Source organism: Rhamphochromis sp. 'chilingali' (genome assembly GCF_963969265.1).
Source record: "Rhamphochromis sp. 'chilingali' genome assembly, chromosome: 1".
In the NCBI taxonomy this organism is placed as follows: domain Eukaryota; kingdom Metazoa; phylum Chordata; class Actinopteri; order Cichliformes; family Cichlidae; genus Rhamphochromis; species Rhamphochromis sp. 'chilingali'.
In genome coordinates this window covers 68,926,002-68,943,324 of record NC_137929.1, presented here as the reverse complement: position 1 = coordinate 68,943,324, position 17,323 = coordinate 68,926,002, and the positions used below count along the sequence as shown (strand labels likewise).

At 42.1% G+C, this 17,323-nt stretch overlaps 1 protein-coding gene across 1 annotated transcript in view; it reads left to right on the top strand.

Moving 5' to 3' along the window:
* LOC308396273 (ribonuclease inhibitor-like) overlaps nt 1-17,323 on the top strand; it is a 42,906-nt gene that overhangs the window by 11,300 nt on the left and 14,283 nt on the right. The window contains exons 3-5 of the mRNA XM_080881463.1: nt 256-429; nt 9,980-10,153; nt 15,241-15,417. Coding sequence (XP_080737589.1) covers nt 256-429; nt 9,980-10,153; nt 15,241-15,417 — 525 coding nt within the window. The remainder of the gene's footprint in view (nt 1-255; nt 430-9,979; nt 10,154-15,240; nt 15,418-17,323) is intronic.

Here is a 17,323-nt window from a genome sequence, read left to right as displayed (position 1 = left end):
GTCATCCAAAGATTTGCTGAACAGAAGATGATCATCAGTGACGCTGTCTTTAAAATACTCTTGTTAGAAAAGTAAAACTTTAATGGTTTTTCTCTTGTTGCGTTTGTTTGAAGCTGCTTCCTGTTGGCTTCAGCTGTTTGAAGTTACCGTTTTCTAAACTTCTACATTCTGAAACTTCTTCAGCTCTGAATAGCACTGAATGATTTCAAGCACACACTTTGTCTAATAAACCTACATCTTTTATTCTTTATACAGGTTGAGGATCTGTGGTTTGTCAGAGATGAACTGTGATTATCTGGCAGCAGTGCTGAAGTCCAACCTCTCCCATCTGAGAGAGCTGGACCTGAGCGTGAACAACCTGCAGGATTCAGAAGTGAAGCAGCTGTGTGGTTTTCTGGAGAGTCCAGGATGTGGACTTGAAATTCTGAGGTCAGTCTCTATGTTTTAGTTGTGCTGAGATGTATATGATGTGAAAGTTGTGCTGACACTAAACTGCAGACATCAGACTGATGTTATACTAGCAGGAGTATATACTGGAGGATTTTCATGGTAAAGTCTGTTTTCTTCCTCTCTGATTTAGTGCATTGACTGTAGCAGAACAATGTTCACATTTAAACAGTGATACTCAATGTATGGCCCGTGGCCCACACATGGCTTGCTGACCTTTCCTAATTCAGAGAGAGGGGACCCTGGTTAACTGTGTAGCGTTCTTATTCACAGGTCTAAGTATGAGACACAAAAATGAATAATCCACAGCCGACTCTCTTTAGCAGGTCAAAGTTCACAGCAGAAAGCATCTGTGAAATACTGTAATTCCTGGAGCAGGAATTATTGCACATTTACAAACTGACACTGCTGCACGGCATGATGGGTAATGCTACCCGGTCGGGTAGTCAGATGCTTTCTTGTAAGCTGGAGGCTGAGACATTTCCTAATGACATCACACTGCGTTTTGGTGAATATGAAGTTTACTTGTGAATGATTTCCACCTTTGACTGCAACAGTGTGAAATCAGTGATCCAGCAACAGTTAAAAAAAACAAGCATTTATTTTCAAAGCTTTTTATTAGAAACACTTTTAAACTTCTATTTTTTAATATCCCAGGAAGCACAAGTAAGCCTGCAGTCTGAAAGTGCAGTGCTCTGTGACGAGAATAAGGCATTAATAACAATAATCAGCTCGTATTAGATAATAAGCTATTTTCCAGGAAGTACCTTCCTGTTGCAGATGAGCTGATCAGAGTCAGGTCAATCAGCTCTGAGCATGCTCAGTCTGAGTCACGGAGTCCGACACTATGATTCACAATGGCAACGGGTAAATAAATAGCAAAAGCTCTGTGTGAATCCAGAGGAGCAGGAATATGAAGACGTGTCAGTGCTGAGAGTGATATAAAAACAGGAGGAAGAAGAGTTTGAATCAGTGTGGGTCACTTGGTCATCATCATAGACTCAATAAAGTTTATACAAAATCCATCATTTATTATAATGTCTATGCTTATCATTGAGCAGCTTGAACTTTGATCAGATGAATCGATCAGTGTGATTGATTCCAATCAAACAATGACTTATCACTGATCAGTGTGTAACACAGTCAATGTTTGCAGTGCAGGAAACTTCCAATCTGATATCAACACACTATCCAAAGAGTCTCAGAGTTAAAAAGATGGAGGTCATAGATTTTATTCTGATCTTATGGTAAATCTGTGATGTCATTGCCGTCCCCATCCTGATATATTGATGACTGATTGGCCGTAAAAGCTTTATGTTTAGCAAACCAATGTTTAACTGGGATTTCTGCTTTTGTAACAAGGTAAATTTGTGCAGATGTACACTCTCCACCGAGCTTTGACTTTATGAATGAGGAAATGACTCAGAGTGTCAGTCAGCTGTAGATCAGTGTACAAGCTTAACCATGAAAGAAAGAACAGCTAACAGATGTGTGCTCCTCAAATCTGCATGAATCATGATCATGTGTTTGAGTGAATCTGTGACTGAACTGTAATAATGTTAAAAAGTAAAAATGAGGAGGACATGAATGAAAACAAAGTGTGATGAATGAGAAGAAGGTGGTGACACTCAGCTGTCATACTGCTAATGTTTCTCAGGACCTGCTGTACATGTTGCATTAACAGTAAACAAACTGGAAATCTTTGTGGAGCTGAGCCCAAGGATTTCTGTTGATCACCAATAATCTGATGCAGTTTGATTACAACCATGTTTAAATATGTGTTGATGTAGCTTGCCATCACCGGTCTGTGAATGTATGTGTGAATGGGTGGATGACTGAATGTAGTGTAAAGCGCTATACAAATACAGGCCATTTACCATTTATACAGGGAGTGCAGAATTATTAGGCAAGTTGTATTTTTGAGGAATAATTTTATTATTGAACAGCAACCATGTTCTCAATGAACCCAAAAAACTCATTAATATCAAAGCTGAATGTTTTTGGAAGTAGTTTTTAGTTTGTTTTTAGTTTTAGCTATTTTAGGGGGATATCTGTGTGTGCAGGTGACTATTACTGTGCATAATGATTAGGCAACTTAACAAAAAACAAATATATACCCATTTCAATTATTTATTTTTACCAGTGAAACCAATATAACATCTCCACATTCACAAATATACATTTCTGACATTCAAAAACAAAACAAAAACAAATCAGCGACCAGTATAGCCACCTTTCTTTGCAAGGACACTCAAAAGCCTGCCATCCATGGATTCTGTCAGTGTTTTGATCTGTTCACCATCAACATTGCGTGCAGCAGCAACCACAGCCTCCCAGACACTGTTCAGAGAGGTGTACTGTTTTCCCTCCTTGTAAATCTCACATTTGATGATGGACCACAGGTTCTCAATGGGGTTCAGATCAGGTGAACAAGGAGGCCATGTCATTAGTTTTTCTTCTTTTATACCCTTTCTTGCCAGCCACGCTGTGGAGTACTTGGACGCATGTGATGGAGCATTGTCCTGCATGAAAATCACGTTTTTCTTGAAGGATGCAGACTTCTTCCTTCTTCCTCTCTGCCCTTTACCAATCCAGCCACGGGCCCATCCATCTGGCCCATCAAGACTCACTCTCATTTCATCAGTCCAATGAAACCTTAGAAAAATCAGTCTTGAGATATTTCTTGGCCCAGTCTTGACGTTTCAGCTTGTGTGTCTTGTTCAGTGGTGGTCGTCTTTCAGCCTTTCTTACCTTGGCCATGTCTCTGAGTATTGCACAACTTGTGCTGTTGGGCACTCCAGTGATGTTGCAGCTCTGAAATATGGCCAAACTGGTGGCAAGTGGCATCTTGGCAGCTGCACGCTTGACTTTTCTCAGTTCATGGGTAGTTATTTTGCGCCTTGGTTTTTCCACACGCTTCTTGCGACCCTGTTGACTATTTTGAATGAAACGCTTGATTGTTCGATGATCACGCTTCAGAAGCTTTGCAATTTTGCTGCATCCCTCTGCAAGATATCTCACTATTTTTGACTTTTCTGAGCCTGTCAAGTCCTTCTTTTGACCCGTTTTGCCAAAGGAAAGGACGTTGCCTAATAATTTTGCACACCTGATATAGGGTGTTGATGTCATTAGACCACACCCCTTCTCATTACAGAGATGCACATTACCTAATATGCTTAATTGGTAGTAGGCTTTCGAGCCTATACAGCTTGGAGTAAGACAACATGCATGAAGAGGATGATGTGGACAAAATACTCATTTGCCTAATAATTCTGCACTCCCTGTATGTCGAAGTGATTCAAGTCAATTCAATTTTATTTATATAGCGGCAAATCACAACAAAAGTCGCCTCAAGACACTTTATATTGTACAGCAGATCGCACAATAATAGATACAGAGAAAAACCCAACAATCATATGACCCCCTGTGAGCAAGCACTTTGGTGACAGTGGGAAGGAAAAACTCCCTTTTAACAGGAAGAAACCTCCGGCAGAATCAGGCTCAGGGAGGGGCGGGGCCACCTCCTGTGACTGGTTCGGGTGAGAGAAGGAAAACAGGATAAAGACATGCTGTGGAAGAGAGAAAGAGATTAATAACAGATATGATTCGATGCAGAGAGGTGTATTAACACATACGGAGTGAGAAAGGTGACTGGGAAGGAAAAACTCAATGCATCATAGGAATCCCCGGCAGCCTACGTCTGTTGCAGCATAACTAAGGGAGGATTCAGGGTCACCTGGTCCAGCCCTAACTATATGCTTTAGCAAAAGGGAAAGTTTTAAGCCTAATCTTGAAAGTAGAGATAGTATCTGTCTCCTGAATCCAAACTGGAAGCTGGTTCCACAGAAGAGGGGCCTGAAAACTGAAGGCTCTGCCTCCCATTCTACTTTTAAATACTCTAAGAACAACAGGTAGGCCTGCAGAGCGAGAGCGAAGTGCTCTAATAGGGTGATATGGTACTACAAGGTCATTAAGATAAGATGGGGCCTGATTATTTAAGACCTTGTATGTGAGGAGCAGGATTTTGAATTCAATTCTGGATTTAACAGGAAGCCAATGAAGGGAAGCCAAAACAGGAGAAATCTGCTCTCTCTTTCTAGTCCCTGTCAACACTCTTGCTGCAGCATTTTGGATTAGCTGAAGGCTTTTCAGGGAGTTTTTAGGACTTCCTGATAATAATGAATTACAGTCGTCCAGCCTGGAAGTAATAAATGCATGAACTAGTTTTTTCAGCGTCACTCTGAGACAGGATATTTCTAATTTTAGAGATGTTGCGCAAATAAAAGAAAGCATTCTTACATATCTGTTTAATATGTGCGTTAAAGGACATATCCTGGTAAAAAATGACTCCAAGGTTCCTCACAGTGTTACTGGAGGCCAAGGTAATGCCATCCACAGTAAGAATCTGGTTAGATACCATATTTCTAAGATTTTCAGGGCCGAGTACAATAACCTCAGTTTTATCTGAACTAAGAAGCAGAAAGTTAGCGGCCATCCAGGTCTTTATGTCTTTAAGACATTCCTGCAGTTTAACTAATTGGTGTGTGTTATGTGGCTTCATGGACAGATAGAGCTGGGTGTCATCTGCATAGCAGTGAAAATGTATGCTATGTCTTCTAATGATGCTGCCTAAGGGAAGCATGTATAATGTAAACAGAATTGGTTCTAACACTGAACCCTGTGGAACTCCATAATTAACCTCAGTGTGTGAAGAGGACTCTCCATTTACATGTACACATTGGAGTCTATTAGATAGATACAGTGGGGCAAAAAAGTATTTAGTCAGCCACCGATTGTGCAAGTTCCCCCACCTAAAAGGATGACAGAGGTCAGTAATTTGCACCAGAGGTACACTTCAATTGTGAGAGACAGAATGTGAAAAAAAAAAATCCATGAATTCACATGGTAGGATTTGTAAAGAATTTATTCGTAAATCAGGGTGGAAAATAAGTATTTGGTCAATAACAAAAATACATCTCAATACTTTGTAACATAACCTTTGTTGGCAATAACAGAGGTCAAACGTTTACTATAGGTCTTTACCAGGTTTGCACACACAGTAGCTGGTATTTTGGCCCATTCCTCCATGCAGATCTCCTCGAGAGCAGTGATGTTTTGGGGCTGTCGCTGAGCAACACGGACTTTCAACTCCTGCCACAGATTTTCTATGGGGTTGAGGTCTGGAGACTGGCTAGGCCACTCCAGGACTTTCAAATGCTTCTTACGGAGCCACTCCTTTGTTGCCCGGGCGGTGTGTTTTGAATCATTGTCATGTTGGAAGACCCAGCCTCGTTTCATCTTCAAAGTTCTCACTGATGGAAGGAGGTTTCGGCTCAAAATCTCACGATACATGGCCCCATTCATTCTGTCCTTAACACGGATCAGTCGTCCTGTCCCCTTGGCAGAAAAACAGCCCCATAGCATGATTTTTCCACCCCCATGCTTCACAGTAGGTATGTTGTGCTTGGGATGCAACTCAGTATTCTTCGTCCTCCAAACACAACGAGTTGAGTTTATACCAAAAAGTTCTACTTTGGTTTCATCTGACCACATGACATTCTCCCAATCCTCTGCTGTATCATCCATGTGCTCTCTGGCAAACTTCAGACGGGCCTGGACATGCACTGGCTTCAGCAGCGGAACACGTCTGGCACTGCGGGATTTGATTCCCTGCCGTTGTAGTGTGTTACTGATGGTGACCTTTGTTACTTTGGTCCCAGCTCTCTGCAGGTCATTCACCAGGTCCCCCCGTGTGGTTCTGGGATCTTTGCTCACCGTTCTCATGATCATTTTGACCCCACGGGATGAGATCTTGCGTGGAGCCCCAGATGGTGGGAGATTATCAGTGGTCTTGTATGGCTTCCATTTTCTGATGATTGCTCCCACAGTTGATTTTTTTCACACCAAGCTGCTTGCCTATTGTAGATTCACTCTTCCCAGTCTGGTGCAGGTCTACAATACTTTTCCTGGTGTCCTTCGAAAGCTCTTTGGTCTTGGCCATGGCGGAGTTTGGAGTCTGACTGTTTGAGGCTGTGGACAGGTGTCTTTTATACAGATGATGAGTTCAAACAGGTGCCATTCATACAGGTAACGAGTGGGGGACAGAAAAGCTTCTTACAGAAGACGTTACAGGTCTGTGAGAGCCAGAGATTTTCCATGTTTGAGGTGACCAAATACTTATTTTCCACCCTAATTTACGAATAAATTCTTTACAAATCCTACCATGTGAATTCATGGATTTTTTTTTTTTCACATTCTGTCTCTCACAGTTGAAGTGTACCTCTGGTGCAAATTACTGACTTCTGTCATCATTTTAAGTGGGGGAACATGCACAATTGGTGGCTGACTAAATACTTTTTTGCCCCACTGTATGATACAAACCACTGCAGTGCAGTACCTGTAATACCTACAGCATGTTCTAATTGCTCTAATAGGATATTATGGTCGAACAGTATCGAACGCTGCACTGAGGTCTAGCAGGACAAGCACAGAGATGAGTCCACTGTTAGAGGCCATAAGACGATCATTTGTAACCTTCACTAAAGCTGTTTCTGTGCTGTGATGAGCTCTGAAACCTGACTGAAACTCTTCAAATAAGCCATTCCTCTGCAGATGATCTGTTAGCTGTTTGACAACTACTCTTTCAAGGATTTTTGATATGAAAGGAAGGTTGGAGATTGGCCTATAATTAGCTAAGACTGCTGGGTCTAGAGATGGCTTTTTGAGTAAAGGTTTAACTACAGCCAACTTGAAGGCCTGTGGTACATAGCCGATTATTAGAGATAGGTTGATCATATTTAAGATTAAAGCATTAATCAATGGCAGGACTTCTTTGAGCAGTTTTGTAGGAATGGGGTCTAAAAGACACATTGATGGTTTGGAAGAAGTAATTATTGAAGTTAACTCAGAAAGATCAATTGGAGAAAAAGAGTCTAACTTAACATCAATGGTACTAAAAGTAGCTTTAGATAATATTACATCCGTGGGATGATTATTGGTATTTTTTTCTCTAATGATAAAAATTTTAGTTGTGAAGAAGTTCATGAAGTCATTACTAGTTAACGTTAAAGGGATGGTTGGCTCAACAGAGCTCTGACTTTTTGTCAGCCTGGCTACAGTGCTGAAGAGAAACCTGGGGTGGTTCTTATTTTCTTCAATCAGTGACGAATAGTAAGATGTTCTGGCTTTGTGGAGGGCTTTCTTATAAAGCAGCAAACTATTTCTCCAGGCTAAATGATGATCCTCTAAATATGTGACACGCCATTTCCTCTCCAGCTTACGAGTCATCTGCTTTAGGGTACGTGTTTGAGAATTATACCACGGAGTCAGGTACTTCTGATTTGAGGCCTCTGCTACCACTTTCCACATAAATGAAGACAGAAAACTACACAGCAGTGGCGTTTGTAGGGTTACTGAAGTTGGACTACTTGGTATAAAATGTTGTGCTACGTGATTGCTAGCGACACAGCTATGTTAGCATAACATTAGCACAGTGAAGCTGGAGGATGAACGGCAACTTTTTTTTCCACTCGAGAAAAGTTAACGCGAGGGATTCTGGTGGTTAGGGACAAATGCAATCGTATAGCAGGATTCTATACACGGTGCAAACTTCAGTGAGGAGAACAACTGTGATTATTCATCCACAATACGAGGTTAGTTATTAATATACTGCAACAACATGGGAATAAAACAGCTGCCAGAGAATTCAACATTAATGAATCAATGTTACGGAAGTGGAGGAAGTGCAGTTTTTGGCTTTCCCCATATTTCAAAAGTGCTTCATCTCTTTGCTATGACTGTCGCCCGGGATAATTTGCAGATGATAATGGTTGTAGCCGCTGCGATGCTTTCGACCAAAACAGGCACAGCTTGATGACATCAACATGCGCTAACGCTATAGAGCAGTATATTCAAAATCTCTATCGTTGGCCAAATTTATATAGTTTCTATCGTATATCGTTTATATAGCCCACCCCTAGTGAGGAGGTAAAATTATTGACAAGATAATTGACCTCTGCTGGGGTAGCGTTCAGATAGCTGCTCTGCTCTAGGTACAGGTCATTGAAGATGATAACAGTGGGTGGATTATATTCTTAAACTTAGTTACAGCGCTTTCAGAAAGACATCTACTGGGATAAAGTCTACTCTCCACTGCTGTGTAATCAATTATTGTAAATATAAATGTTATCAGGAAATGATCAGACAGGAGAGGGTTTTCAGGAAACACTGTTAAATGTTCAGTTTCTATGCCATATGTTAAAACAAGATCTAGAGTGTGATGAAAGTGGTGGGTGGGTTCTTTTACATTTTGAGAGAAGCCAATTGAGTCTAATAACAGATTAGATGCCATGTTGAGGCTGTCATTCTTAGCATCTGCATGGATGTTAAAATCACCCACAATAATTATTTTATCTGAGCTGAGAACTAAATCAGATAAAAAGTCTGAGAAATCAGAGAGAAACTCTGTGTAAGGCCCAGGTGGATAATAGATGATAACAAGTAAGGCTGGTTTCTGAGTTTCACAGCTGGGGTGGACAATGTTAAGCATCAGGCTTTGAAATGAATTAAAAGTCTGTCTTGGTCTTTCATTAATTAATAGGCTGGTGTGAAAAATTGCTGCCACACCGCCCCCTCGGCCTGTGCTTCGAGATTTCTGGTAGTTAGAATGACTCGGGGGTGTTGATTCATTTAAACTAACATAATCATCGTCTTAATGCATTCTCAATCATCCAGGAAAATAAATCTCCAAAAGTTGATTCTGTTCATCTGGACGTAGCGTTTTCTGGGGGAATCGTTTCGTCACTCCTCCAAGTGACTTCTTCAGTCTGGAGTGGTTTCAAGTGACTGAAGAAGTCACTTGGATGAGTGACGAAACGATTCCCCAGAAAACGCTACGTCCAGATTAGCAGAATTAACTTTTGGAGTAACATAATCATCCTGCTGCAACCAGGTTTCTGTAAGGCAGAGTAAATCAATTTGTTGATCAATTATTAGTGATTGGATCATATTCTGACTTTAGGCTATAATCATTAGAAAATGTTGCACTTCTACAAGTTCCAAACATCCCAGAGGAACCCTGGGACATGCTAAGCAATAATATGATGGAGTTTCTTTGTAACAACTTGGTTTTGTGATTTAATCCAACAGGTTCCAAAATCCTGGAAATTTCCTCACTGGTGTTGATGCTCTTGTACCATTTCTCTGTCATCCTCGCTCCTTCTTTGCACTCAGTCTTTTGTGCATCATAAACACTCACATGTGGAAAACCAAATTTTTATTGAACAGAAGATGATCAATAGCGACGCTGTCTTTAAAATACTTTTTCTAGAAATGCATAACTTTAATTTGAACATTTATTTCTGTTATTGTGGGTTTTTTAAGCTGCTTTCTGTTTGCTTTAGCTAATTGGAGATTCCATTTTTGAAACTTCTACACTCTGAACTTTCTTCAGCTCTGAATATATTATGAAACACTGAATGATTTCAAGCACACACTTTCTCTAATAAACTTGCATATTTCATTCTTTATAAAGTTTGTGGACCTGTGGTTTGTCAGAGATGAGCTGTGATTATCTGGCAGCAGCAATGAAGTCCAACCCCTCCCATCTGAGACAGCTGGATCTGAGCTACAACAACCTGCAGAATTCAGGAGTGAAACAGCTGTGTGGTTTTCTGGAGAGTCCAGGATGTGGACTTGAAATTCTGAGGTCAGTCACCATGTTTTAGTTGTGCTGAGATGAATATGATGACGAAGTTGTGCTGACACTAAACTGCAGACATAAGGCTGATATTATACGGATCCACACTGAGGATCTTCATAGTATAGTCTGTTTTCTTCTTCTCGGGTTTAATGTTTTAACTGTAATAATTTTCACCTTTGAAACAGTGATACTGAATGTATGGCTGGCGGCTCATACTTGGCCCTCCACAGGGTGCTGAGTGGCCTGCCGACCTTTCCTAATTCAAAGAGAGGGGACCCTGATTAATCCACAGCTGTCATTCCTAACCAATGGCGGTGCGGACACAAGCAGCAGCTGCTCTTTGTCCTGGCAAAAGAGTGTTCCTATCTTTGTTTTCCTGTTTTTCTTGTTCTTTTTTGTTTAAAATCAACAGAAGAAATTGCACAAACTTTTCATACGTGAAAGAGCTGTTAGGTCTAAAGTCACAGACCTCGCTGTCTCAAAGACCAATTCTTGCAAACAGAGCAAAACCACAGTGCTTTTATCTTTTACTTGTCACAAGGAAATCCCGGCCAGGATCTCTGAGAGAGTCATTCACTCCTCACCTAAGCTCACCCAACTCCAAACCTCAATCCCGTTACGGCTCCTTTTATTTGAGTGAAAACGGTTATACATTCAAGGCAAGCATATGTGAGCAACTTCAGCGTCTGTGTGTGTGTTTTTCCTGACACCATATATGGCATGACCTTTCACAAGATCTCCAGTCGCTCCATATAGGGCAACCTTTTAACAAATCAACATGTGCACTAAGCATGTAAAAAGAAGAGGTGAGCAGTCTTGCACCTTCGAAGAACAAAACCTTGTGGTTTCTAAATGTGCAATGGAAAACTATAGCAACGAGGCTGCTTGCATCTCATATATGTACAGAAGCTACGACCTAATAAGGAAAAAACATTTTATCAACAGAAATGCAAGCAATGGTCGTGTGACTTTGCACAAATACCAATCTTAAAATAATCAACTCTAACAAGAGCTACGAGTTACAGTAAGGAACATGGGGTGACCGTGGCTCACGGGGTTGGGAAGCGTATCTGTAACCGGAAGGTCGCCGGTTCGATCCCCGGGCTCTCTGTCCTGGTCGTTGTGTCCTTGGCAGTTTACCCTACTGCCTACTGGGCCGATGGCGCGATATGGCAGCCTCGTTTCTGTCAGTCTGCCCCAGGGCAGCTGTGGCTACAACTGTAGCTTGCTGTAGCTCCACCAGTGTGTGAATGCGAGAGTGACATTGTAAAGCGCTTTGGGTGCCTTTAAAAGCGCTATATAAATCCAATCCATTATTATTATTAAAATAATCAACTCTAACAAGAGCTACAAGTTACAGTAAGGAACTACAGACTGCTTTGGAGGCACCATCAGTGACTAGGGATGGGTACCGGTATCCGGTGCCATCATGGCACCGGTTCTGACATAAACGGTAGTAACCAGACCGAAAAGCAGCGCACATTTCGGTGCTTTATTTCGGTGCTTTCTTTCCTGTGATGTCATATACTTTGGATTCCAGCCGATCATTTTACCTTTGCAAGTGTAGTAGGCGGGCCCAGGTATGTACATTCTTTTAGAGCAGAGCTACAGATTAAGAACGCTCAAGGCGAAGCGGTCAAAAGTCTGGCTGTACTTCACAGCAAAAGATCCAAACTCAGCAGCCTGCAACAAGTGCTTTAAGGTGATACTGTCAAAGGAGGTAACACCTCGAATCTGATGAAACACCTGGTGACGCATATCGGTTTTTTTTAAAGCCAAGAAATGCACCGTATTTGATCGCTTGCTGCGAGACCTCACACCGGCACATCTACTGCAGGTGTGGTGCCTGTTATCGGTCCCAGAGTTAGCAACATCCCCCAAAAACCCAAAGAGTAGAGTCCTGGCCCCTAGCCCTGCCAGTGTAGCAGAAATGATGACAGATGATGATGGCAGCAACAGCTGTTCTTCTCTGCGTGAGTAGCTTAATGTTGTTCGTGTGTAATTTATGCTGAGTAGGCTAACCACGTTATTACATTAATGCATGTAAGGTGAACTAGCAAACACTGTCGTAGTTACATGCAGCTGTCTTCTTGTTTGATGGCAGATACTCCCTTCACCCTGGCCAAAAAGGCTAAAATGACCAAAGAAAAAGTGGGAAACAGCTAAATATGAGAGGTTTTTGGATAAAGTTTCTGTTTTTTTCATTGATTAAGCACTGCTTCCAGCCAAGAGTGATACCATATATGCCCCATAGCTGCAGAAAAGGCTAACATTGTTTTCTTTTTACAAAAAAACAGCTAAACATGAGAGGTTTTTGGACAAAGTTTGTGTTCTCCATTCTTTAAGCACCAGTTCGAGCACCGTTTAAGTACCGGCACCATTTCAGAAGTACCGGTTTGGTACTGGTATTGGATAAAACCTAAACGATACCCATCCCTATCAGTGACCCCCTCTACTAGATCTCGTCCACAGTAGAAACGTCTCAGTTGGTACAAGAGGAAACAGAAGAGGGGTAATGACGAATGCATGTGGAGTCAGCTAGCAGCTAATTCACAGAAACCTGCTATTCACACCATCGTACTGTCCTCCGAGCGCTCCCTGGACAACAAGCTGGATCATGTAGACTAACAGTGGCTTGCAAAATTATTCGGCCCCCTTGACCAGCTAATATGCTTTAGAGCAAACAGATCTCTCGCCAAAAGAGGTAAGACTAGCAGAGGAGGACTCTGTGTTTACATCCACAATGCTTGGTGTAGTGATGCTGTTGTGGCCTGAAAACACTGTTCACCTCTGCTGGAGCTTATGATCATCAAGTACAGACCATTTTACCTCCAGAGGGAATTTTCAGCCATGCTGTTTGTTGCTGTCTACATCCCTCCCTGCTCCAATATCAACAACAGAAGTGAGGCACTAAATGAATTGTATCAGCATGTCAGTGAGCAGCAGACAGCCCACACAGATGCTTTTCTCATCCTAGCGGGTGTTTTCAATCATGCAGACCCAAAGACTGTGTTTCCCAAACTGCATGAACACATTAAGTTTCCTACATGAGGAAACAACATGTTTTCACCACCCAGAGAGGAGATTACAAAGCACCCTGCCCCCAACCTTGTTGCCTCTGATCACATCACTGTTATGCTAATACCAGGCCCATGGTCAAAGTCACCACACCAGTTTGTAAGCAGGTACGTGTATGCCCAGAATGGTCCTCAGAGGCACTGCAAGAGTGTTTTTGGCCACAGATGGGCAGATCTTTAAACAGGCCATCGCACATGACAACAACTTAGACCTTAGGAATATACAGAAACTGTCATTGCCTACATTTCAAAATGCACGGATGGTATCTCAGAGAACAGGGCTATCACTGTCAGGGCCAATCAGAAACCATGGCTCACAGGTGAGGTCTACAGGCTTCTGAGGGTGAGAAATGTGGCCTTCAGAGCCAGGGATGAGGTGACTACAAGCCTGCACCGCAGACCGCCGTCAGTTCCACCTCTTTACCAAATGAGCTGAAGTAATTCTTTGCTCGCTTTGAGGCACAGAATTACACCCCCACACAGAAGACTTCCACACACCCCCAATGAACAGGTGGTGACACTATCCTCAGTGCGTAGGTAGGATCACACATGAAGCTTCAGGTGCTATCAACATCCCTGTATGAGCGCTGAGGGACTGATCTGTGAAACTCAGATGTATTCACTGACATATTTAATGCATCACTGAGCCAGGCTGTCGTTCCCACATGTCTCAAAGCCTCCACCATCATTCCCGTACCAAAGAAGTCGTCTCCCTCCTGCTTCAACGACTACTGGTTGCACTCACCTCAATCATTATGAAGTGCTTTGAATGGGTAGTCATGCATCAAATCAAGACATCTCTTCCCCCCAACCTTGATCCATTTCAGTTCCCATACCAGTCAAACCGCTTGTCTGATGATGCAATTTCAACTGCCCTTCACTCAGCCCTCACACATATGGACACTAGAGACTTATACTTTAGAATGCTGTTCATAGACTTCATTTCAGCATTTAACACAATCATTCCCCAGCAACTCATTCACAAACTGGATCTGCTGGGGATCAGTGTAATTGGTGGCTAGATTTCCTGACAGGAGGACAGCAGACAGTATGGGTCGGCAGCAACATCTCCAGCATAAGAACACAGAATACAGGGGCTCCCCAAGGATACCTATTGATTCCTCTTCTCTTCCCTCTGCTGACCCATGACTGCACACCATGACACAGTTCCAACCTCTTCATCAAGTTTGTAGATGACACAACTGTGGTAGGTCACATCAGCGACAACGATGAGACCGACTACAGGAGTGAAGTTAACCATCTGGCTGAGTTTTGCAGCAACAACAAGCTGTCCCTGAATGTGGAGAAGACTAAGGAAATCATCATAAACTTTGAAACATCAGGGTTATCCTGCTGATCAAAGTCCAACACTGAGTTTGTAAAAACATGTTTGTGAGTCATGTTGTTCGGTTTATGAGGAAAATGATTCGATAACTGCTTATACACAACATTTCATCATCTTTCCTCATAACCCTCTTTTGTCTGACCATTAGAATCACATTTGAATTTCCAATAAAAGACTCCACAGAGTTTGGTGAAAATAATGACAGTAGATGTTTGTGTGAAAGTGCTGGAAGCAAATTGGTGTGTGATGTTCTTTCAGTGTGCGCTTTGTAGACGCTCCCTGAGCACTGGTCTCACAGCCAGCTGCACATAGAGAAATGAGCTCGTAGTTTGTCCGCTTTAATAATGTGACTGGAAATAAAGTGTTGTTGAACTTGTAATATGTCAGTTTCTTTTCAACTTCACCTTTAAAAGTGAAGTCTGTGGTTACTTGAATGAGAAACATGACTTTTTCAAGTTTTTTTTATGTTTTTATGATAAATATACAATTTCAATTTGAAAAATTCATAGTTTTTTCTTTTGTTGTGTTTATTTGAAGCTGCTTCCTGTTGACTTCTGCTGTTTGGAGTTTCCATTTTCTAAACTTCTACATTCTGAACAGATTATGAAACACTGAATGATTTCAAGCACACACTTTGTCTAATAAACCTCCATCTTTCATTCTTTATACAGATTTGAGGACTGTGGTTTGTCAGAGATCAGCTGTGATTATCTGGCAGCAGCGCTCAAGTCCAACCCCTCCCATCTGAGAGAGCTGGACCTGAGTGACAATGACAAGCTGCAGGATTCAGGAGTGAAGCATCTGTGTGGTTTTCTGGAGAGTCCAGGATGTGGACTTGAAACTCTGAAGTCAGTAACCATGTTTTAGTTGTGCTGAGATGAATATGATGTGAAAGTTGTGCTGACACTAAACTGCAGACATAAGGCTGATATTATACTGATCCACTCTAAGGATGTTCATGGTGAAGTTTGTTTTCTTCTCTGGTTTAGTCTATTGACTGTAGCAGAACAATCTTCACATTTCAAACAGTGATATTCAACGTATGGCCCGTGGCCCTCACAGGTCAAAGGTCACGGCTCATGGCAATCTGTGAAACAGAAACAGTTTGGAGTTGGTACCTGTTGATTCCTGAGCTTTGATAGTCAAAGGAGCTTGTAAAGAAAAGCGTCTGGACTTCTTTAAGTTACTTGAAGACGTTTCACCTCTCATCCGAGAAGCTTCTTCAGTTCTAAGGTCAAATGGTGGAGAGTCCCAGATATAAACCTAGTGGGAGTGACCCCCACAGAGGGACAAAAGGACCCCCTGATGATCCTCTAATCGCCTGAGCCAAGGTGTGAAACTGGGTGTGGGTCCCAATCAGCCCCACCTTATCATGCGAATTACTGAGATCAGATGGCCCTGAGCTTTGATACTGGATTTGCTTCAGTAGTTATTACCAGCACTGCTTTAGGAGCTACATTTAATCATAGCTGATTGCCTTCTTTTAACAATCGGAATGACTACTATTCTAAAAACAAGCACAAAAGAACCAATGAGAGTGAAAAACAGGATAAGCAGCAGACGGCCATCTACATGCTGTAGTGGATTACAGTTACTAAGGGGTGCTGTCGCAGTCATGCAGTCAGTAGACTACTCTGCTTGTGCTGTTGTTGGTAAAGATGAAGTGAAAGCGAGCATTAAAACAATGAAAAGTGTCCACTGTAGCCTCTGAGTTTCTCATGCTCTTCTTCTTTTATCCTCCATGTTTGTGCTGAATGCTGCTGTCACTCTCTTCCCTGTTCCCGCCCACTTTGCAACCAGTCAGCATTGGAGCATGCACAGCATCGCCTACACTGAGCTTTGTTGTGACTGCTTGCACTCGTATGCAGCACATTCCCAGTACAATAACCAGCTGTGCATGAAGCTAACACCACCAAGAGCAGCTGCTCAGTGGAATTGGAGGAGAAATGTCTCCAGCTTCTCACAGGCACTATACAGAATGTGGATCTCCACAAAGACTGTGGAGAGCTCGTCCCAGACCCTAAATCCACACTTGTCTGCACAAAACTTCTCACACGTTCCACTCACAAGTGTTTTCTAAGTGAAGATCCTAGGTTCAGGTCCAGCTTGTTTATCAGAAGCTGCAGTAGATTGTTGCTTTGTGAGGATGGATCACTAAAGACACCAGATATGGAAACACAGCATCATACAACACAACGAAGAGATCCAAAGCATTTTCTCTGCATTTCTGTGGCTGATTCTGCTAGAGCAAAGTTATTTGAAACCTTGTTGTTCTAAACTTAGGGACCAGAAGAGGAAACTGAAACTCCTTACAGAGAGTTCAGTGGAAGCAGCCAAGTGCTATAAGTGTCTGCTGTACAGTGATGCTGGTTCAGCTGTGGCTCAGCACAGTTTCATAGTGTGACTCAATAAAAGCAGCAGGACAAAAAATCATGATGCTTTCATCAGCGTGGCATTAAGAACGTTTCTTGTGACATGAAAGATACTGTAGCTATTTCACTCAGAGGTTTACAGTTTCAGCTTCACACTTCGGCTCTTTTGAGTAGCTTTAGTGTAGAGCCTCCACCAAAGTCCCACTGTCGGCCTCCTAAGCTGGTAATTTTTTCGGTTTTGGACCTGGATGTTTCTTGTTCAGTTTTTTTGATTTCACAGAATGAAACTTGACATTTTTTTCATGTTTTATGATAAATGTATGACTTTAATGTGAAAAATTCAGTTTTTTCTCTTGTTGTGTTTGTTTCAAGATGCTTCCTG